The following is a 25,803-nucleotide window of genomic DNA, read 5'->3' on the forward strand; positions in this document are numbered from 1 at the left end:
TTTGCCGATTTATCAGTAAATTCTTAGTGTCAAATTGATAACTGGTAACTGCATTTGAATCTCACTGGGACAGTTTGAGCGGGGCTTGACGGCATCGCTCAACTACGACGCTACCAGACGTAAATAATTACATAATCATAATAGAGCCTTGCCTTGCACCACTTATAAGCCTGTGGGTATTGGGGTGTGCCTTTACACTTCATTAGCCATGTTATGCATTGAAAACATATTCACTATTGATCAAAGATAATTAACGAGCTGGAAATACCATCTGAATCATTATGAAAGTAATGCTTTGTAAAAAAGATGTGTACGATAATTTGGCTGATAAACGTTGCTTACCTTACAGGTGACGGTATAGACATGTTCAAATGTTAGTAAACAGGTAAATATTCTCTCTCTCTCTCTCTCTCTCTCTCTCTCTCTCTCTCTCTCTCTAAGTAACAGTAGCACAGAAGTAGTGGGGAAAATACGTGCCGTCCAGCAACGTTACCACTGTTATGCTAATTGTGACCACTGTTAGCTAATTGTTTAAATAGGAGCACTTGCAAGAAAAGGAATCATGTCTAAAAGACTATTAGACCACTTGCTTCTTCAACCCACCCCAACCCCCGCGCACATCCAAGGCTACTCCGATCTCCATCGCATTGATTATTATAACGGTTATTTTAACATTCCTCTTGCACACAAACGATGCCTTAAAATGCATATGCTTATAGAACATTTTCTCCTCAAAAATTACTATTTCTTTATTCCGCAATACGTTTACATAAACTCGTGTTACGCCCTGTATAATATATATCTATATATATATATATATATATATATATATATATATATATATATATATATCCTATAATTTATAGTGAACTAGTAGATTTTACCGTACACGACAACGAGGAAGAATGTGTATGTATGGTCATATATATATATATATATATATATATATATATATATATATATATATATATATATATATATATATATATATATATATATATATATATATATATATATATATAAGGTATAAGCCACGAAGGAAAGTGAAACACTGGAATAGATGCAAGATCTTTCGACTCAACGTCCTTTACTTTGCAGACAGCCTTTATTATGCATTTATCACGTTCCAAACTTTCGTGATTCATATATATATATATATATATATCTATATATATATATATATTATATTAATATTTATATATATATGTGTGTGTGTGTGTATAGCTATATATATATTTAACAAGTGAGAATGTTTCACATAAAACTGTGAGTGTAATATCTCTCTCTCTCTCTTCTCTCTCTCTCTCTCCGGTGCAAGCAATTATCATGCAGCTCAAACGTCCTTAAAAGCGTTTCTGCCAAATTTAAGCCCTAAGCAACAAAAGTGTGGCAGTAAAAGGCTTATATATAAAAAGATTGCTCTGAGGCGAGACTTGAAAGCTGAATCCGTCAAATACAGTTTTCCTTTTCAGAAAGTTAAAACAGAATAAAAAGTGGAAGAGAGTAACGAAAGAAAAAAATTCTTCAATAAAATGGGAGTAATTAAATCTTTCAGGTGTGATTATTACAACATTTGTAAACGGTATAAATAAATAAAAAGAGGCAGGAAAATTGGGAGAAAAAAAAAATCCAGAATAATATAAATTTTAGAGACTTTCATATAAGAGTCTAAAAACCTTTATTAATGGAAAAGATAAATACAAAAATTACAATTTTGCAATATGAGTCCCGGATCGAAAATTATAATACTTCGTGTCTCGTCACGTGAATCCAGAGGGTCATACCAGGCTTCTTATGCCAATGACCTCTGCTGGCACAAAACCGCCTTAATCCCTAACAGCAAAAAAGAAAGTGAGTTCGGAAACAAATTAACACAATATTGTTAGAATATTTTCTTAAAAGTTCCGAAATTTTTTTTATAAATCTAAAGAATTTAATGGAGCAAAAATAACTTAAAAATAAGAATGTCAAAACAAGAAATCAGATATTAATTCGGAGCTTTATTTTTAAACGTGTAATACAGTTCTTTACGTAAGTAGTACATAGGCATGTCACAAAATGAAAAATGGCAAAAAAAAAAATGCATTTTTAAGCTTAGTTCAAGTGGAAAATGACAGGAAAATTAATCAAATTAAAATGCAAGTGAAACGGAGAAAAAAAATTCGATTAAAATAAAGAATGAAAAAAATTAATAAATACAAATGTCTACAAGCTAAGAGTTCACTAACAATAACACAATGCGATGCAAGACAGGAAAGAATTGCAGAGAGAGAGAGAGAGAGAGAGAGAGTAGGAAGAAATAGAATTATTCAGAAGGCAAGGCTGTTTTTCGGGGACAAAGGCTTTTTCAAAGCTGCCTCCGGTTAAAAAAAGAAAAAAAAAAAGTAATTTCAAGGTATTGTACTCCACCAGGTGGAAGAATGTCTTTCTGTTATGTGAAGAAGGTAGGAATTTTATTGCATTACATTATTTCTAGTTCAGTTCATACAAACACAGACATACATATATACACTATATAAATTTACAAATTCTAACATACATTTATATGTATATACATATAAATATATAAATACACACACACACATATATATATATATATATATATATATATATGTGTGTGTGTGTGTACCTATAAATATATATATATATATATATATATATATAATATATATTTATAGTATATTACCTATAAATATATATATATATATATTTATGGTATATTACCTATATATATATATATATATATTTATAGGTATATACCTATATATATATATATATATACATACACACACACACACATTATATATATATATATGATTATAATAACTAACACATGGTCCATTTATCACACATTACCACAGATGAAGGTTCTGACCGGTTTCGCCTTTATTCCCACGTCATTGACGAAGGATTCATACACAGCATTAGAAGTCATGAATATAAATACTACAGATAGTACCGACAAACATGAGAATGCAGATCAACCCACAAGCGGGTGTCAAGGTAGAAGTGGCCTTCAAAATCCACTTGGTTAGAATTCAAAATAAATCTCAAGGGACAATACCGATAAGCGTACCGACCATGTACAATAAAAACCCACAAACTTTCCTGCCAGACCAATTATATTATCAACTCAGCAGGTTCTGCATCTTACAAAAGCGAAGTACTTAGTGGATATCCTTAAACCACTGGTCGGTACCATCTCTAATCTCAATATCAAGAATAATGTGGACTTGATAAATAAACTAAATCGTGTACAGATAAACAGTAAATCTAAGCTTGTGAGTTTTGATGTGGGATCACTATTCCCAAAGGTGCCTACTGATGATCTCCTGGAGTTTTTGTCGGAATTCTTAGAGAACACACTGCTGGATATTCCATTTTCTATAAGCACTTTAATTGAACTGATTAAATTATATGCGAAAGAATATAAATTTAAATTTAATGGTAATTGTACTCACAAAACTTTGGTATGGCGATAGGAAACCCTCTTTCCCATATCAAACCTCATCCCACGCAATGTAGTATAGTTCAGATATGTTGACGACATAATTTGTGTACTTCCAGGGAACGAAGATATAAATAACTTTTTAGCTAGGTTAAATCAATTAGTACCATCAATTAAATTCAATATGGAAAATGATGGGTGCTTGCTCTTTTTCGATGTCCTCATACGAAGAAATAAGTATATAGTGTGTTTAAATACAGTGTTTACAGAAAACCTACCAATATTTCTTCGCATGTGCATTTCTATTCTGGACAAAGCAACAAGATTAAGAAATCAGTGTTTACACATATGTTTTTCAGAGCTTCACGTGTATGTAGCCCAGAATATACTGATGAGGAAACAGATAAGATCAGGAATACAGGCAAGAAACTGAAATACCCTGACAGTGGACAGTGTACTAAACAATGCATTAGAAGCGGCAAAAAAGACCATGAATCTAAAACCAAAAAGAACCTTACAACACCAAACTTTTGCTTGTACTGCCTTATGATAATAATATGAAAGATATCCCCAATCTTAAGAAATTTGGAGTTAATGTCACTTTTAAGAACAATAAAACAATGAAGCCTGTACTTGTCAAGAACTCTCCCGTCAATAATAAAGGATGTAAGCATAAAATTCCATGTAAGTCTTGTAACAACTTTTACATTGGCCAAACGGGTAAAGCACGGGAAAGGAGAATAGAACAGCATAAAAGACTGTCTGAAATATGAACAGGGGAACTGTGGTATTTTTGCATACGTTCGTGATAACAATCATGCTATCAGCTGTGAAGGGCCAAAAAGTATTGTGTATTCTAATAATGCACTGGAAAGGAATATCATTTAATCTAGCTTTATAAAAGAGAGTTACAGCCATAAGATATCAGTCAAGGGATGCATAAACTTGATCCTTTCATATCTAAAGGAATATGTAAATTGTTTCAATTCTAAGGAAGGCAGTAGAGATGTATGGATATAGGATTATCACACTGTTACGGGCTGCTCCAAGAGGAAGAGCCCGTGCCAGCACAAGGCTGGCTTATAAAAAAAAAAAAAATTTGTCAACGCAGAAAGGGGGGCAGCAGTGTTAATGAGATTCCCAACACCGCTTGCCTGGCACCTGTCAGGTGTGGCTCTGTAGTCTCCAATGGTCGGTATATTTATCGGACTGTCCCTTGAGAACATATGTGATTTTAAGCTAAATGAGTTTTGAAGGCCACTTCCTATCTTTACATCCGCCTGTGGGCGTATCTGCAGAATCAAACGGTTGTGTGTATGTTCGTCAGCAGTCTTTGTAATATACGTATTTGTGACTTATAATGGTATGCATCAGTCCTTCGTCAATGGCTTGGATATAATAGTCGAAAATGGTCAGGACCTATACCCCGTCACTTATCTTGCATCTGTGGAAATGTGCATGTATGTATGTATGTATGTATGTATGTATGTATGTATGTATGTATGTATGTATGTATGTATGTATGTATGTATGTATGTATATATATTTATATATATCTATATTATCTATTATATATATATACATATATATATATATATATATATATATATATATATTATATATATATAATGTGTGTTATAAAGGCCACCCATGATCAGAAGAAGCAAAAGACAGGTCACTGCCCTGTTACACCTGGTCCCAGAGACGGTAATGCCTCTCCACAGCCAAAATCTATAAAGTATTGAACCTGGCAATCGTAATGGTAAGTCTCCAGAGATAACACCACTCAACCGGTTGGAAAAGTCAAGTAGGGACACCAGCTTTGGCCTCACCTGAGAGAGAGAGAGAGAGAGAGAGAGAGAGAGAGAGAGAGAGAGAGAGAGAGAGAGAGAGAGAGAGAGAGAGAGAGAGAGAGAGTCCCAAGTTCAATGTCTGGTGAGTTAGAAAGATTCAGGCCGTTTCTTGAAAAATCAATTATGTCGTCTGTCGCATCTGGGAGAGAGAGAGAGAGACAGAGAGAGAGAGAGCAAGTTCGATTTCATGTGAGGAAGAAAGACTTAAGCCGCTTCCTGAAAAATCAATTATGTATTTTGCCTCACCTGAGAGAGAGAGAGAGAGAGAGAGAGAGAGAGAGAGAGAGAGAGAGAGAGAGAGTGTGCAAATGTGTCCCCCAAGTTCGAAGTGAAGTATGGAAGGAACATTTGACGCATTTCCAGAAAAATCATTTATGTCTAGGACTTAATCCTAGGCAAAGAATTAAGATACTTGATAGCTGAATAAACTGACTATAGCAGCAAGGTATGAGACGCTGTAGGGCTAGCAACCTCACTCCATAATATACACCAAGAACTGGAAAAGGATGTTACATTTTGGAGTTATCCTCTCTAAAGAAAAAAGGCGTATAGACTATGTACTACATAAAGTGGCTGTATGAAATGTTAATCTTCTAGTTTTCAGGGAGAATTATTACAGCGAAGTTGCAAAACTAGGGTTGTGAAAACAGTTTGTTTCATAGTGTTATTATTTATTTATTTATTTATTTATTTTATTTATTTATTTATTTTTTTTTAAAAAGGCTTTTGCGTGTGTTTTCGTTATTCGGTTTCTGCTTGCATCCAATTTCTCCATTTTAGAAGACCTTTCTTATAGTTCCTAGATTAGAGGAATTAAGAGGAATACAGTTTCAGTTAAACATGTTTGATACTGAACACGTATACATCATCTCTTGTATCATACCGTTTCATACATACTGTTAAGGAGATGTTGCCAATCATAGTTTTCATAGCTCTCTTCCTGTTCAAATGCATTAAAATTGAAATCATTGACCCCAGGATCTTATGGTTTCAAGATATGATTGAAAAATAAGAGTAAAACTTGTTTGATGATTGAAAATTTCAACATTCAAATGTTAAATATCGACATTCTAATTATATAAATGTAGTTATGTACCAAAAACCACTCATAATGTCAAGTGGGTGATGGTTGGGATACCATTAGTTTTCCTAACTTTCCCTAGTTTTTATTTTTTATATTAATTGTTTGTTTGTTTGTTTGTATGGACTTTTTACGTTGCATGGAACCAGTGGTTATTCAGCAACGGGACCAACGGTTTTACGTGACTTCCGACCCACGTCGAAAGTGAACTTCTATCACCAGAAATAAACATCTCTAACCTCCTCAGTGGAATGACCGAGAATCGAACTCGCGGCAACCAAGGTGGAAGGCCAAGACTATACCGATCACGCCACTGAGGCGCTTTTTTTTCATTAATGGATTTTTCTATCCAGTGTTAAATTGTCTTGTTACCTAAGCTCAGGGCATAACATAAGCACATTTAGCCATTTTTTGTAGTTTAGGATGCAATAGAATGTAAAAGAAAAGAAATGGCCCTTTTTAGGCTGTTTTTTTCGAAAATAAAAAAAATTATTTCTGAAAAAAAAACAAGCTTGTTTTTCTTGGCGGTCACCTATCCAAGCACTGACCTTATCTAAGTTCCTGAATTTTGATAATAAAACAACAAGCATTATATATATATATATATATATATATATATATATATATATATATATTAATGAGCACGTTTTCACCCAAAATAAATTTCTGACTCACATGGGGATCGAACCCCGGTCTGTCAGATACAGGCAAAGTTGCTGCCACATGACCCATAAAAGGTCAACTGGTTGCTCCTTGACCTGTCATTTCACAGACTGGGGTCTGAGCCCTAACTGAGTCAGAAACATATATACTTGTATATATGTATATATACTATTTATATATACAGGGAGTCCATAAAGTCCCAGCACCATTACAATTATTTATTGCTTTTAATGGTACTGGGACTTTATGGACACCCTGTATAATATATATATATATATATATATATATATATATATATATATATATATATATATATATGTATATATATATATGTATGTATATATATATATCTATATATATATATATATATATATATATATATGTATGGCATATGAAAATATTTTCATTGCTATAATAATCTTAATTGAAAAACTGATGCATAATGCCAAAGGACTGTAATATATATACATATATATATATATATATATATATATATATATATATATATATGTAATATATATATATATATATATATATATATATATACGTAATGAAATTTAATAACTACGTACGCACCAAAGCAAATATTTATTCATTAAAAGTTTAATATTTTTCTCTCCATATAAAATCTGGGATTTTGAAAACTCGCAAAATCATTCTACGAATTCAATCAGAGTCAAAAGACATCTTGGTGTCACTCTGTGACTGATGTCACTATCAAAAGACCCAAACAACGTTGATCTTGATCATTTTAATAACATCTCTATCTATCTCTCTCGCGCTCTACCTTCCTAATTACTTAGCGTTTTTTACTTTGTGTATGTGTATGTGTTTGCATTCTCTTTAACTGTCTTGACAGATCTCGAAAAGAATCTTCATAAAATAACCTTTCCATCTCTCTCTCTCTCTGTGTTCTTTTAAATGAACGTGTCACTGGGTCTCTGCCTGTCTCTCCCTCTGTCTTGTCACTGTCAGTCTCCTTAAACCTCAAATACAATAACAACCCTCCATGGTTAACCCAACGTAGTAGCTTTCAGAAAGAAAAAAGATAAAAAATAAAACAAAAACACCTCAGGACATAGACCTAGTTCGGAATATCTTACGCTCTCCTAAAGGAGTTATCATCCCCGCCAAAGGATAGAAACTGAATCCAAGACCGCCCTTGCGATCGTCTCCTAAGGCTTGAGACCGCTTCAGTGCAACAGATCACTGGCCAATCATGCCCTCCTTTGCATAATAATCGGGGTGCTGTGAATGGAAAAGGCCCGCTGAAATGCGTAGTTAGCGGAATGCATTGGTTGAATGGCTGAATGTGTAGAGTTATGTTGGTCCAGAGTGGGTATTGGTGGTAGAATATGTAGCTGCCGAGAGCATGGTTGATGAATGTGAAGTGGTGGAAGTGTGGTTACTGAAAGCGTAGTGGTTACTACGTAATTGAGTAGTGGTAGACGCTTAGTTGCTGCATGTATAGTTACCGAGAGTTCTACTGTCACTGTGCAGCGGTAAAATAAGTATTTAAAAGAAAAAATCGATCTTGAATGTGTAGTTGTTTTGTGTGTAGTACAACGATATATATATATATATATATATATATATATATATATATATATATATATATATATATTACTATTGGCTACCCTAGAGGTATTAAATTTCCTTTCCACAATATATATATATATATATATATATATATATATATATATATATATATATTATATATATACTTCATTCTTGAACCTTGACATATAGTATATATAATGCAACACAAGAAATATCCTTTAGGAACATCTCTACGTAATTATATCAATAATACTAAAATACATTTAAAAAATACATCCAACTACAAACACAGAAACTCAGAACAACCAAAATCATAAGAACTTCGAGCAAATAAAGTCGTTAACTCGTAAACGAAGACAAACTCACAAGTAAACAAATTAACACTCACGGTTCATGCTTATTTGCCGAGCGTTCGTGCTTCTTCTTCTTCCTTTTGGTGGCATTGACTTTGGACGTCAGCTGAAGTTTCTCCGTTTGCGTCACCGAGGTAGGAGGAGAGATTTGGAGGCCATTCCTCCCAGAGGCGGGACGAAAGACCTCGACCTCGAAGGGGAACCCCTCCGCTGTGGTGTCGTTGTTGCCTGCTGTGGTAGAGGTAGAAGTAGCAGAAGCAGTAGCGACGGTTGGAGCATCGGAGAAGAAAGCAGGATCGGCGACCGAGTCGGTATCAGTAGAGTTCAACGGATCTCCTTCGCTCAGCCTCTGAGCGAAAGCTCCGTTTTCTTTGAGAGAAAGAGCAACTATGCACGCTAGAACCACATTTATCAACATATTCTTATTCCACCTGGATAATCTACAACTGCACTTTCATAAAAAGAACACTTTTGTTAAAGGCGTTCAGTCGTTCTGTCACTTATTTCCCGAAAAATCAGCATTAAGGCTGACGTCTTACATACCGGGCAACATAGCGGATTTTCTGAGTTATAGAAAATGGTACCGGGTGTTCCATCGAAAGAAAGACTGCCTCTCGTTTACTTTGTTTTATTTTGCACTAGTCACTTTCACTGTACTTAATGATCTCTATTTTTCAAAAACTTTATTTATATTTGATCCACAAACGTCAGTTCTGAAAAAGACATGATACAATTGTGTTAGTAACAATTTCCATAAATGCCAAAAACGGTGAAAACAAAATTTGACAGGTTATGGCTTTCCAATTCTTGCCAAAAGCTGCTCTAGTAACAAGAGCCCGTGCAGGATCTCATGACAGCATAAGGTTAGCATAACCAACAAGAACATTGCCATTGACTTCGCTATTGCAAGGCCAACTTGCAATAAGAGTGAACAAACTTCGGCAAATATTCATGAACTGAATTGAATATATGTAGAATGGCTGAGGCCAATCACTGGGACCAATGAGGTCATTCAGCGCTAAAAAGTAAATTGGCAGTAGACGTTTGAAAAGTAACAGGTGGAAAACCTCGCAGCTGTACTATGAAGCAATTGTTCGGAAATGGAAGAAAGTGAATATGAAAGGAGGTACAGTAAAATGAGCGAAAGGGGTAGCCCGAAGCACGTTGCAAAGAACAGTAAGTAATGCCTACAGTGCACCGCATGAGGCGCATTGATAGCACTACCCCCAAACAGGAAATAATAATTGGCGCCAAATACCATAATGCAGTTACCATTGTCTTACACCTTCTTGCTACTAATAGTAATATCTAGCTTAACGTTACCTTCGATGATTTTAGTAATGATACTATAGTAGATTCACATCAACCGTGCATTTGATGTCTAGGCCAGTCCCTTACGACGCTCCTGATTGTCTGTTGATAAGCCAATCACAGGGCTAGAAACTTTCAGTCTCTCTCGAGAGTTCACATAGGTAGGATATATGTTCCACCTCTCCTGAGGGATACATTTGAAAGACATATCCCTCAGGAGATGTGGAACATAGATCCTACCTATGTGAACACTCTCGGGAGAGACTGAGAGTTTCCAGCCCTGTGATTGGCTTATCAACAGCCAATCAGGAGCGTCGTAAGGGACTGGCCTAAACATCAAATGCACGGTTGATGTGAATCTACTATAGTAGTCGTCGTAGTAGGAACGGTATTGACATCACTGACAACAACAATACTAGCGGTTAGAGCGGTTGGACAGCGAGATGGAGATCTAGATGATCAAGGAGAGTAAAGTAAACGAATAAAAATAGGAAGCCTTTAGGGGCCAATAAGACCCTGCAAACACCCTTTCGTAATGCCAACAGTGCACCACGAGAGGCAGAAATTTAGAAATCTGAATTATACGAACATTGACGCGCTGCTTGGAGAGGAAAATAGCTTAATTGACCTGTGTCAGTATATATTTGAAGTGTTAAAGATTTACGATGAATATATGAATGTGAGCTAAAAAAATAAAATAAATAAAATAAAGGTTATTCTTTACCTTGGTGTTGGCGTTTGAGGAGCTAGTTGTGATGTTTGATTAGTAGCTAGAAATTATGAATGAGAACATTTTCATTTTTATGGACAAAATACTTTATAATGTATTGGTGAAATGAGTTCTTGTTATCGACTAAAAACCACTGTTTTGTGCAAACTAAATGTAAATATGGCACTACAACATATGTAATGTTTTGTCAATAAAGAATAATAATACGTAAACGAGTGACGTAGGTCAGGTCGCAGCTGGGATGAAGGAGAGAAAGTAGAATTATGGAAGGTGCCAAGAGGTCAGTGCTCAGTCAAAAAGTGTGTCATTATCATCATAATTAAAAACTAGACGTCCTTTGGGAGATATTAACGCAACTTTTCATAAAATAATTATCTCTCTCTCTCTCTCTCTCTCTCTCTCTCTCTCTCTCTCTCTCAGAAACCAAAATACTAGTCTCATATGCTTATCCCCAGGGCTAGGGTGGCCATACATATTTCCGAACTGTAACAGAGTATTGGGACCATCCCTGAAAAAAATAAATAAATAAAAATAGAGAGAGAGAGAGACGCCATGCCTTAAAAAGTAACCAAAGAATCTTCTTGAAAATAATCTCGTGGTGTGTCCCACACCCAAATTATATTCAGGGTGCTTCTTTCACCTAACCAAACCGAACACAGGGTCATGAGAAAAAAAAAAAACGAGGCTGGTGCTATACATGTGCTATACGTCTTTGGAATCTCCGGTGGAGCTTACCCACCAAACAATTCCGCTTATCCCGTCCCCAATACAAATAGAGAGAGAGAGGAGAGAGAGAGGCGCAAATTCGCTCCGTCAGCAATTAGACTATGCGAAGCCTAGACCGCAAATCACGAATACTTTGCAGACGGAGGACGAAGGCTATATATAAACGGAGAGAGAGAGAGAGAGAGAGAAACAAAAGCGCAATTACTTTCTTTGCTACCCCTTTTTTCCATATCCATCCCCCACGAAATTACGAACAATTATATCCGCTACGTGACATCAACTTGCATCCAGGTAAGTACTTCCGATCGGGAGCGCTTTTGTGGACTAATTATTAACCTGCCAGTCTTAATTAAGGTCGGAAAAACTGAAAATAAAAAAAGTTTTATGAAGCTCAATAAAGGTCGTTTGTTACGCTAGAGAGTAGAGTATTATTATTATTATTATTATTAGCAAATGGTCACAAGACGGAAGCCTAAAAGGGTATTAGTTTGCTGAACAAGCTTCACCAGAATATATAAACGTATATATTCATACTATGTATATATATATATATATATATATATATATATATATATATATATATATATATATATATATATATATATATATATATATATACAGTACATTTAGGAGAGAGAGAATAGAAGGGTGTGTGTATTTTGGCAAAAATTATATCAGTAATCAAATTCAGTCCAAAATAGACATTATCATATATATATATATATATATATATATATATATATCATATATATACATATATATATATATATATATATATATATTATACTATATATATATATATTAGCTATATATATATTATATATATATATATATATATATATATATATATTTATATATATGTGTGTGTGTGTGTCTGAGGACAAATTACCTCGCATTATTGCGCTATTCCGAGAAAGCGTTATTCGAAGCCCTTCATGAGACAGGCCTCGTAAAGGAAATGGAAACAAAACAAGGCGAAATCACCAAGCAAGGAGGATTATGCTTTAACAAAGCAAACCGAATTTAAAATTCTCCCCAGAATAGATTTCGCGCCGCAGACTTCTGCAAATGAGGGAGAGAAGTGGAGGAGTAAATGTGGGAGTTTGTGGGGAGGGGGGGTGAGATAGTGGGAGGGTGGTGTGGGAAAACGGGTGGAAACAGATAAAGCACTTGGAACAACAGTCTGACAACGCTGTAGGCAGAAGAGGAATGCTTTTTCCACTGCTTGGGACGAACCTCTGCGAACGGGGGGTGGGAGGGATATAGGTGCGAGAGAGAGAGAGAGTGAGTGATGGTTGAATTGAATTGAATATTTAGGCCAAAGGCCCACCACTGGGACCTACGAGGTCGTTCAGTGCAGAAACGGAAATAGTAAGAGGTTCGAAAGGTGTAACAGGAGGAAAACCTCAACGCATTTGCACAATGAATCAACTGTTGGGAGAGGAAGGAAAGTAAGACGGATGAAAGCGAATATCAAAAGAGGTACAGCAAAAGCGTGGAAAGGAGTTGCAGTTGGGAGCAGGAGGCACGCTGCAAAGAACCTTAAATAATCCCTACAGTACAGACGGCACTATCCCCCTACGGTGGATAGCGAGGGTTGGGTAGGTGAGGGTCGGTGTTCAAAGGAAATAGATGAGAAGCACTTGGAACGACTGACAAAGCATTTGGCACAGTGGAGACCTGTTGTTTCATCTGCTTGGAAACTGTATATATACCTTTGAGTTGTTGTTTTTCCTTCCAACTGAGCTGATAACACCGTCAATAGCGGGAACAAACAACGCGATGACAAGAGATGGAATCAAAGTGAAAGGAGAGAAACGCAATTAAAAAAATAATAAATAAAAAAAAACAATGAGGTGACGCTACAGATACGATCAGTCTCACACGCGAAATAAAAAGAAAAGAAAAAAAAAACTTTAACGGAGTCTTATCTATGCAAGAGACAATAGGCAGATGCCATAAGTCTACGAGTATACGTATAGTACTAACATTTAACTGTGGTCTCTTGGTCTAGTGGTCATGAGACTAGTCTTGCCAGAGAGAGAGAGAGAGAGAAGAGGAGATTATGCGAGGCTAATCTGTTTAGATGGGTTTGGTTAAATTCAGCTGATGTGCATTTTATCATTATGAATTAGCATCATATATATATATATATATATATATATATATATCATATATATATATATATATATATATATATATATATTATATAGCTTGCAACAAATGTATACTGCATCAACTGTAACCGGTATGTTTTCCCTTATCAATTCTGCTTCTCATTACCTTCTGTCACCTCTTCCAAAATGAACACCACAGTCTTTGGAAGTTTGCATTTGAAGTGAATAGTCCCCAGAGGGCTTGTTCCAGATGAATACGGTTCATCTTCTGAATAACAATACAGGCTAAGAAGGTGAAGTTACAGCGCCCCTGTTACAGGTTGGGTACAATTCCACAAACATATCTGCAATTTCTGATTTCAAAGAGCAGCTACTTAGAAATTCTACTCAAACTACCTCTTTCTTTCGCTTCTGAATAATATACAGGTAATAATCGTTTGGATCAGTTCGAAGTCTCTAGACGCAGGTGGAGCTCTAGACTCAATTTGCACACCTCCCCTTCTTACCCCCTCCAAAAAATCTTAAGGCTGTGGATTATTATCATCATTATAAGGCTGTGGATTTATCATCATTATATGATTCTACTATGCTTTAAAATTAAAATTATTATCATATTATTATTATTATCCTACTATGCTTTACACTTCAGATTATTACTATTATTATTAAAAATCAATGAAGCGAGCAATCAAAAGATTGTTGGTTTCCGTAAAATATGAGATGGAGTGGTGTTTCGGGTGCTACGTACACGACCAATACCCTTTAATTAAATATAACTGGATTCCGTATCACATAAGTCTAACGTTTTACTTCTTCACCTAACCAAGTAGTGGGTGCTGTAATCTAATTTGTCACAGTGACGCTATGATATGACAATTTGCAACCTATAAATAAATAAAACGACTAACGGATATTATACTAACAAGATTTTTTGTTTATCAAATATGGCCAGATTCTCATAATGAACCTTCTAGTTAGCTGATCTGTTTAATAAAGTTACTTATATTCTCGTTTGAATCAGACGATATTTCAGAGCTAAACCTCTGCTCCTCATCGAGATATATGCACCTGCTCTCTCTCTCTCTCTCTCTCTCTCTCTCTCTCTCTCTCTCTCTCATACACACACAATTACTCATTATGTGTTATCCTGTCGCTTCCCCGTCCAAACACAATGCATCTCCCCATCATAAATTCTATCTCTCTCTCTCTCTCAAACTACTGTGTTCTCTCGTCGCTTTCCTTGTCAAAACAGAATATATATCTCCATCATAAATTCTCTCTCTCTCTCTCTCTCTCTCTCTCTCTCTCTCTCTCTCTCTCTCTCTCATACCCACGCATCGTGGGCTGCAATATTCCTTTATTCAGAAGATTACTTGTTTCCGATCTGGATTAGCTATTTTTGCTTACTTCGTGAATTTCGCACATACAGAGAGACCTTACCTTACCTTACAGACCTTACATCTTGTTCGGGTTGCCCCAGGTCCCTCAGTGTGAGGCACCTCTAATGTCTACCAGAGAGTTGCTAGTACATCTTCCGGTATATTTTGCATCTTCCAATCTTGGATGGTCTGGGATGCAGTTTAGATATTTGTCGAGCTTATTCTTAAACACATCTACGCTCACTCCTGAGAGAGAGAGAGAGAGAGAGAAGAGAGAGAGAGAGAGAGAGAGAGAGAGAGAGAGAGAGAGAGAGAGAGAGAGAGAGAGAGAGAGAGAGAGGAGGCTACGAGATAGAACGTTTAACTTAGTTATTATTTTTTATAAAGATAGAGTGAACCTGGCGCCACATGAAACTCTAAAACAGGGAAGTCCTTTGATCAAGAGGAAAATAAAAATATGCTGTTATATGACGTAGTATAGCGAATCTCTAAGTGAACATGCCTCACAAAGCAATGAACAAGTTCAAATTAAACTTCACACCACGACAGCAATGCAAGACTGACGTTGACACAACGTTCAACACAAACCGGTTTTTTCAGTGTCGTGTCCAAGATAAAGGAAAATAAAAATATATAAGCATCCTCTATCGGTCTACAATTTCCACATGGAATTCGTTCTCTTGAGCTTTGCACAGTTATGACTTGCCACATGACGCAGACACGTAAAATTTCATTGAAATCCTGTGAGCAGTAGATTTCTACGTACATACCTGACGCCACGAGGAAGTAGTTTACATGATGTAAGAGCATAGACCTACATTTTTTAACGTGCATATGACGTAGACGCAAGTTTGGCTGCAGTCAAATCCCGTAAGCTGTAGACTTTTACATATCTGACAAGAGAAACCCGGCCTACATGTGATGTTTTGAAAAACGAACTTAGGCCTACATTTTTTCAAAACTCTGCAAGCAGCCATTTAGTAGAACACGCAGGGTGCCAAAATACTATGTTTTAGCACAAAGGCCTGAAATATAAGTGAAGTAGGCGTCGTCTAAAATCCTAGTATTATAACGTGCCCTTACGCTAACGTAGCAAAAGAAAGTAGCATATTACCGTACAAGGTCCTTGGCCTTATCTTGTCTGCCCTGAGAAAAATTTTCAGGCATAATACATTAGTTTCGCGAAAGTAAGCTATCTTTCATGACAATCTGTTTGTGGAACTATATCTAAAGGCTTCAGCGTGAGGGAGCCATTAGCATTGCAAATCGCAACTGACAAAAGTTACGGAATGCATATTTAAAAGTGACAGCTATTGCTATGAGACTATGAGTGCGTAACCAGAAACAGAGAAAGTGTATAATCTTAGGCTTATAATTAAGCTAGCGAAGGCTTCATTGAACTACAGAATTATAATCATGGCTTATAAATACAGCCAGCGAAGGCTTTATTCAACACAGCGTTTATAATCAGGCCTTTAAAATAGACGAATAAGAGAGAATATAAATTTTTAAAATGACAATCGTACACGCATTTAAATGCAACAAGACAACGGGTTCTTCGCCCATGAATGTTGATAAGAATCCTCAAAGACATTCTGTTGGGAATAAAAGTTGCATCACCCATCGCTTTTAAAAGTGACTAATGTAATGGGGAAGAAAAAAAGAAAAAATATAAGCAGAAATTGTTTACACGGAGCGTAACAGAGGCGGGACAATTATTATAGGCAATTTTCGCAAACGGGGTCATCTGTAACCCACGCATCGTTGTACCAGTTCTAAACACGCCAGTTTCAACCAGTTTTTTTCGGTAGCAAGTTCTGTCTTACGACTGACCTGTCTTTGAGCGTAAGTCTTGATTATATATTATATATATATATATATATATATATATATATATATATATATATATATATATATATATCCCTTCTACTAAATATTAAAAAGCCAATAGCAATCACAACACGACCAGGAGAGATTTCAAGATATCCGCTTAAATTTCCACCCCTGAGGCTAAACTCAAATACCTTTCGCCAAATTCATTTAAAGATTTGAGATTGATTCGCGGCCAGCCGTTGGCAGACAAGCTTCCGCTGTTGTTAAATGGGTACCCCACATTACCGCTGGCAGAAAATTGAGGTATTCCACAGTGCAGTGTAAGCAGAATTAGGTCACCTACCAGCAGTGTTGTCACACTAGGCTAATATATTGCACTCTTCTTGAAGACTTTTCACACTTTTACACTGCTGCCATAAAAATACTCAAACGCTGAATCGTTGTCGCAAAACACGTAATCATCAAGGAAGCTACCGCTATCAGGAATGTGTGAAAGATAACACTGTTGTCAGATTAATCGTGCATCACAATTAGGCCTACCGTTGTCACCCATACCAACGTGTCACATCAGTTGCCCACTGTTGTCAAAAACGAAGTATTTCATCGCAAGGTTGTTGTCAGACACTGCTGTATTATAACAGAACTCACTTTTACCATATATACGACGGTGTGTTTTCAACAATCGCAACAGAACTACACGGAAATCGGTTGTAAGCGCTTCGCACAAACACATAGGCCTATAATCACCGTCGTCAGTCACTGACAACAAAGCAGTATCCCATCTGTTGTCAGAAGAGCGCTTTCACCTTCGACGTTGCATTGACAACACAGCCATGTTATCCGCACCCTTTCTAATCTTGGACTGAGAGAGAGAGAGTGAGTGAGAGAGAGAGACTATTATTACCTACCACCGGTAGTCCGATAGTTCCTCCTCCAGCCAGGTCGCTGATTGCGGTGACCGGACCTGCATTGCTAATTACGCTTGGCTGATAAAAATGCAGAGTAACTGAACAACTGCGAAAAAGACTCAATATAAAATCAATTAATTAACCTCAATGTTGCAGCCATCCAATTAACAGGGCTTGCTTAAGAGAGAGGGTCTACTTCTTATATTATTATTATTATTATTATTATTATTATTATTATTATTATTATTATTATTATTATATTATTATTCATTTCAAAAATGAACACAGATTACACGGAGCTAGGAAGAAACATCCTGAGCTGCCAGTATATATGTATCATATGGGTGTGTGTGTCTGTGTGTGTGTAGGGAGCTTCTTGCAACTCGATCACTGACCTAGACTTATCATCGAAACGCCCGAAATCAATCCCACGACGGGAAACATCTTTGGGCCCGTTTCCTGCAAAATCTTGCCATGCTCAATGAAATCTAAAATGTAAATGATTACCTGATGGTCAGTTGACTAGAGCTGCGTTGCAACCGGTGGAGAAATGAATATACGCTACTCCTTTTTCAAACGCCAGCTACTCCGACTACCGATATACCGGATATAACACACACACACACACACACACACACACACACACACACATATATATATATATCTAGGTATATATATGTTATATATATATATACATACATACATACATACATACATACATACATACATATACATAAACAGTCGTTCAACTGAAGCCAAGATTCCAACTTTCCAGGAGGGGGAAAAAAAAAAATCACACCCGCGCTCGTATGATACTGCATTTGTTTGTTGCTTCAGAATCGCCTTCGATATCGAGCTGGTAAACTTATGGAGAGAGAGAGAGAGAGAGAGAGAGAGAGAGAGAGAGAGAGAGAGAGAGAGAGAGAGAAAAGGAGGGGCTCAGAGCGGGCTTCGTCAGCATCTCTGTCGCAGGTTATGAAACCTAGTAGACTCGAAATCATGAATACTTTTGTAGACGGAGGACGCACGTTATAAAATATATGGAGAGAGAGAGAGAGAGAGAGAGAGAGAGAGAGAGAGAGAGAGAGTCTTTGATGACTCTGGAGTGTCTTACGCAAGAGGAGCTGTTGCAAAGACTAGACTTATCTTGATCTTTTATATAAATCACGTGAACCCAATGTCTGTTTGCGTGTGTGTGTGTGTGTGTGAGTGGATGTGGCTGTTTGTACGTATAAAACCTGTTTATCTAATAAATATCAACTAACTATCCGTTATTCTATTTATGCGACTATCCTGACGGTCATTAGTTTCGGTTAGCAATAAAATTGTTTTGTCTCAAATGATTCAAATAATGTAATAGTATTACTATTCCATATGTGTTCACAATAGCGTTTATAATCCAATTGTCAATAATAATCATACGTAGTTATAAATAATAATAATAACTATGTTTTCATGTAGACTTAGCAAAGCCAGTTTCCGGTATCTGCGACGCCAGAAAAAGCGCTATACCATTCACTACGGCAACTTAGAATTCTCTGTCTTTCTCCGTGTTTTTTAATTCGTCATTTTGGCCCGTCTCGGTTCCCGAGGCGTACATAGAATGAGAATTACTGAACGAAGTTCACTAAAAAAAAAAAAAAAAAAAAAAAAAAAAAAGTTAAATGATTCATTGGAAATTTTTTTTTACCAGAGAGAGAGATAGAGAGAGAGGGAGAGAGAGAGAAGCGATGAGAGCGATAGAGAGAGATAGTTAAGAAAATTTCTCCTTCCTCCTGGAAGGTTGGAATCTTGTTGTCAATAAACTTGGCGTGAGTTAACGACTGTTTATATATATATATATATATATATATATATATATATATATATATATATGCACACACACACACAGACACACACATATATAAAATATATATGTATGTGTGTTTAACACTTGGTTCGGAAACCTTATACTAGTATCATACTCACTTAAATGACAAGGTGGCGAAATGATTAAGCGTCAAAGAGCGATTTCAAGGTCGCAGTTAGAAAGTAATACCTTCATGAATTACTATTACGCAATAATCCTTAAACTCATCCACGACACGAACAAGAGTGAATGCTCGTTTATTAGAGCAATTATACATATATAAATAATACGCGTGGAATTGAATAATAATAATAATAATAATAATAATAATAATAATAATAATAATAATAATAATAATAATAATAATAATAATAATAACAATTTTAAAAATCGTACATTTTACAAAAACGCCAATAATCGTTATTGGTTTTTCTTTTAGATAAAATTATCGATCTTTATTGTACATGATTTATGTACGTATATTTGTTAATAATAATAATAATAATAATAATAATAATAATAATAATAATAATAATAATAATAATAATAATAATAAGTAAGTTTCAGAGATCAAAATGTCAGTAGCACTGGACTTGACGAGTATATATATATATATATATATATATATATATATATATATATATATATATATATATATATATATATATATATAGAGAGATATATAAAGAGAGAGAGAGAGAGTGAAAACCCTTAAGCAAGACCATAAAAGATGAATGAAAATAGAAGTAGAAAATCCAAGATACGGTTATACTCGGCCCAAGAAAAGCTCATGAATCCCGCTCAGATATCCTTGAAATACTCTCTCTCTCTCTCTCTCTCTCTCTCTCTCTCTCTCTCTCTCTCTCTCAGCCGTGAAACGGGCCTCCAACTCTGGGATATAAGCGTCACAAAAATCCTACGAGCGAGAGAAGGCCGCCAGAAGAAGACTGAAGGGATCCAAATAAAGCCATTCCCCGCTTTACTGCCTCCGCTGAAGAGACCTCCCGGGACGTGGCAGTTTCTTGTTATGTGATCGACGAAGAGGTGTTCAGGATTCATTCCTTCAGAAGGTTGAAAACGTTTACTTGTTCCTGGATCTGGATGTAGGCCTACAAGTTTGGATCTTTAATACGTAATCAATGAAAAGGTGTTCAAAATTCATTCTTCCAGAAGGCTGGAAACGTTTACTTGTTCCTCGGTCTGGATGTAGACCTACGAGTTTGGATCTTTAATACGTAATCAGTGAAAAGGTGTTTAGGATTCATTCCTCCAGAAGGCTGAAGACGTTTACTTATTCCTGGATCTGGATGTAGGCCTACGAGTTTGGATCTTTAATACGTAATCTAATTTCTGTGCCTGAACTCATGATTCTTCTAATAGGATCAATGAAAATGTGTTCAGGATTCATTCCTCCAGAAGGCTGAAGACGTTTACTTGTTCCTGGATCTGGATGTAGCCCTACGAGTTTGGATCCGGAATACATACTCTAATCTCTGTCTCCACAGTCATAGTCTTGATACTTGGCTTTGGATCCTAAGGCATATCAACAGATCAGGACTTTCATTTTTCCCATCCTTAAAATATGAAATCATAATCCTTTTAAATAGCTTTGGACGTTAATCCATATCCTCAGATATGGATTTCTGTCTCTCATGATTCTGATGCTTGGCTTTAAATCCTATAGCACTTGTCACTAGATCAGGACCTGGAACTCCATGCCCTCATCAGAATTCCAGTTTGGATGATTGGATTTGGAGCATAATGACCCAAATCTCAGATTTAGGATCTGGATTCCCAAGTCTCCATATCTTACTGGAAATTCATTCTAATCCAGATAAGGACCTCAGTCATCGGATCTTACTCCCAGCCTCAGGCCCTGGATCCAGATTCCTGAATATTCCAGTCACACTTTTTTTCTTCAGATCCAGATCTCAGGTTTTGCATAAGGATCATAATCCGGATCTGTGGAACTTGTTTGATCCAGATCATGGTCCAAAACAATGAAATGTTTCTTCCTTTTGGGTCTTCAAGCGTTAATTGTAATAAAAATGAACAAACAATGAGCATCATTTATACCAAATGATTACAGTTTGGTTATTGATGCAATACTGACATTTGCAGCAAAAGTAAAAGAAATCAAGTCAGTGGAATCTCAAGCTAAACATTAAGATAAATTGGGTAAAAAATAGGAAAAGTAAGATAGTATATAAACAGTAAGAAACAACAACGGAAAAGTGGAAATGGGTGGTTCATTTTTACAACACCGATTATCGTACCAAATTTGATGAGAATTCTCCCACTGGTTTTCGAGCAATAGCGCCATTGGAAAACGCACACTCACACATTACCGCAAGAAAAATATATACTTACTCAAAAGCTAATCTATGTAGGAAGTTATGATAACCGCCATTACAACTCCCTCGATAAGAGCTGACAGTTGAATAAATTCTAGAACAATCGCCTGCAGACTTCTTATTACTATCTTTCTCTTGTTTCTATGTTGAAATGTCTGCTTTCTCTCTCTATGTTGAAATGCTAGCGATCTCTCTCTCTCTCAATATTTTCTGTTGTAGAGTCAGATTCACTCTCTATTACACAATTATCGTCTCCTATTCTGTCTCTCTTTTTCATTCTTCCTCTGTTCTGAAGTCAGAGTTTACTCTCTGTAACACAGTCGGCTAAAGCCACCCCCCCCCCCCACCTCTCTCTCTCTCTGGAGCATAGTCATCTATGTCTCTCTCTCTCTGGAGCATAGTCATCTATGTCTCTCTCTCTCTCTCTAGTGAAGTCAGCTCTCTCTCTCTCTCTCCCTCCTGTAAAGCCAGGTTCTCTCCCTGTAGCACACTCGCCTATCTCTCTCTCTCTCGCTCTGCAGCGCAGTCAGCTATTTCTCTCTCTCTCTGTTTCTTTCTCTCTCTGTAGCACAGTCAGCTATCTCTCTCGCGCTCTCTCGTTCCCCCCTCTCGTCTCAGTCTCGTCTCTCTCTCTCTCTCTCTCGTAGCGCAGTCAGCTATCTCTCTCTCTTTCTTCCCCTGCCCCCTCTCTCTCTCGCAGCACAATCAGCTATCTTTCTCTCTCTCTCTCTCTCGTAACGCAGTCAGCTACCTCGCTTATCTCTGTAGCACAGTCAACTATCTCTCTTTTTCTTCCCCTTCACTCTCTCTCTGTAGCACATTCAGCTATCTCTCTCTCTCTCTCGTAGCACAATTAACTATCTTTCTCTCTCTCGTAGCGCAATTAACTATCTCTCTCTCTCTCTTGTAGCACAGTCAGCTATCTCTCTCTCTCTCTCTCTCTAGAGCAAAGTCAGGTATCTCTCTCTCTCTATGTAGCACAGTCAGCTATCTCTCTTTCTCTCGCTCGTAGCACAGTCAGCTATCTCGCTTATCTCTGTAGCACAGTCAGCTATCTCTGTCTTTCTTCCCATTCCTTCTCTCTCTCTCTCTGTATCACAGTCAGCTATCTCTCTACCTCTCTCTCTAGCACAGTCCGCTATCTCTCTCTCTCTCATAGCACAATCAGCTATCGCTCTCTCTTTCTCGTAGTACATTAAGCTCTGCAGCACAGTCAGCTATCTCTCTCTTTCTGTCCCTCTCTCTCTCTCTCTCTCTCTCTCTCTCTGTAACACAGTCAGCTCTCTCTCTCTCTCGTAGCACAGTCCGCTATATCTCTCTCATACCTCCAACAGAAGAAGAAGAAGAAGAAGAGGCACTGGGTTCATCCAGCGCCGTCTCATCCATTTTCTGTCTCGGCTCCTTAAAAGCTAAAAGCAAAAAAAAAAAAAAAAAAAAAAAAAAAGTTTCTCTCGCGAGTTCCGTCGGAAGCATCGACATTTTCCCTCCCGCAAAACTAATTTACTAGCGCAGATTCTCCCACTTAATTAAGAACAGGTAGGTGAAATACAGCAAGCAGCCAGGGGGAGAGGGAGGGGGAGAGGAGGAGGAGGAGGAGGAGGAGGAGGAGGAGGCGGAGGAGAGAGGAAAGGAAGGAGGAGGGAGAGGGGGAAAAGGGGGAGGTCCGAAATTGAATTCGAGATTGCCAACTCAATTCAGTGAGTTAGTTCAAATGTATTCAATGAATGGCAATGAGGTCGCTACGCTCATGACAAGTGTATATATATGTATATATATATATATATATATATATATATATATATATATATATATATATATATATATATATACATACATTTAAAACAGGACCTCATTTAAACATGATGGTATAAAACTGAAACGCCATTCATAAAAGCTACAAAAAGATTAGGAAAGTTTTCAAAGACTATAATCTATCCGCATCGTTCCGTAGTCGGAAAATCAGTTCTTGGTACTATATAAGTACATATAGAGGACAGAAAGCTTTGTATAACTTTTTTGTAACTTTTGAGAATAAAATCTCCGTTAGATCCCATAATGTTGAAATGAGGCCCTGTTATTCTTTGTATGAATGCACAATACAACTGTGCAATTAAATAGGTTTATATATATATATATATATATATATATATATATATATATATATATATATATATATATATATATATCTTAATGAGCCTTCTCCGGCTGTGACCCACCACAGTCGTCTATTTATCAGCTCCCTAATTCACAACGAACCGATTCTGCTCACGCACAGTAAGATTTGATTGAACTGGTCTCGATAATTAAGGCTGTTTTAGGGGAGAGAGGCCGAGAGCTTTCGTTAATGAGACGAAATTCCTAACCATAGGACCACGATTGTATATATATATATATATATATATATATATATATATATATATATATATATAATATATATATATATATATATATATATATATTAGCATTACGAAAACTACAGAAGAAAATTTCCCACAGAAACATATTTTCAGTTTGTTTTCGTATGCTTTGCCTTCGTTTGTCAAAGCCTCGTGTGTTTTAACAGCTTCTAAGTAAATAAAAAAAAAAAACTTTTTTCCGAAGGAACCTCTGTGTGTCTACGTTGTATCACGAATTCACCACTTTTTTTTTAATCCTAAAAAAATTTGAAACAGTTTACCTAAATTTTAGTCTTGATAATGGTTTGAACTAGCAGCTTGTAAGTTTTCCATTTCAATATTTCCTACCGAGAAATTAATTATTCATCGTAAAACTGATACAAGGAAATTCTGTAGACATTAACACATTTAAGAACCATTTCCCATAAAATAATCAATAAAAAACACTTCACATTTCATATATCATGTTCACATTTGCTTTGATTTGCGGCAGTTTTTTCCACTTTTTATAACGACAAAATAACGCATTCTGTCTATTAATTGTCACGTCACTACATATTCTTAATACACAAGAGATCAGGAGAGCAAAAAAAGGTAAATAAAATGATAAAGCAATGCTTTGAAAAACAGAAAATAAATCAGCGATCAACAGAAAATAAAAAAAATATATATATTTCCGTTGGGGTATTATGAAAACCACAGACAACAGATATATTTTCCCAAAAAAAACTCATATAATAAAAACGAAACCAAAAAATTCAAATTCACTGTCTTGACAACAATTTTTCTTATGAAAGTCCAACCTCATCAATCCATGAAAACTGTTCTTCATCGACCATTTCGGCTTCTCCTTTTTAAAAGATTTGGCTGGGTTTTTAAATGAGGGTAACTGCCGTACGAGGAGCCAGTCTCGTCAGGTATCGGATGTGGCGGGATACGTCGGGGAGCGAACGACAACGAAGCCTCTCACCGTCATGGCTTGACACCAACTGAGGCCACAAAAGCCGACTCTCTGAGCTGCCGTCCGAGGCACTGGCAGCTTGCAGCAGCAGCAGCAGCAGCTGAGCTTAGTCTCACTCCTGAGTCACTCCTGACACGGTCTAAGTCTGAGACCGTCTGAGGATCCAGTCTAGGCTGATGCCGGGAGTCCCTAGACCCCAGTAGTACTACTGACTCGTTCTCGCCACTCTTCCTTCTGACGGCTCTGAAGGAAAATGAATGTTTTTTTTTTTATCTAGGGGG

General features: G+C 36.5%; 1 protein-coding gene across 4 annotated transcripts in view; it reads right to left on the reverse strand.

Annotated features, from left to right (window-relative positions):
* The window catches only part of LOC135203025 (thioester-containing protein 1 allele R1-like), a 405,497-nt gene that overhangs the window by 293,255 nt on the left and 86,439 nt on the right, over positions 1-25,803 (reverse strand). Inside the window, exons 1-2 of one of the 4 annotated variants that reach the window (XM_064232596.1) lie at positions 25,532-25,673; positions 8,994-9,671 (exon numbers count right to left, since the gene is read on the reverse strand). In XM_064232596.1, the coding sequence (XP_064088666.1) occupies positions 8,994-9,376 (383 nt within the window). In that variant the 5' untranslated portion in view covers positions 9,377-9,671; positions 25,532-25,673. Of the gene's footprint in view, positions 1-8,993; positions 9,672-17,860; positions 17,908-25,364; positions 25,674-25,803 lie in introns of those variants that run through there. The other 3 variants (XM_064232594.1, XM_064232595.1, XM_064232597.1) reach the window with 3 other exon arrangements.

The sequence above is a fragment of the Macrobrachium nipponense genome, chromosome 33 (genome assembly GCF_015104395.2).
Source record: "Macrobrachium nipponense isolate FS-2020 chromosome 33, ASM1510439v2, whole genome shotgun sequence".
In the NCBI taxonomy this organism is placed as follows: Eukaryota; Metazoa; Arthropoda; class Malacostraca; order Decapoda; family Palaemonidae; genus Macrobrachium; species Macrobrachium nipponense.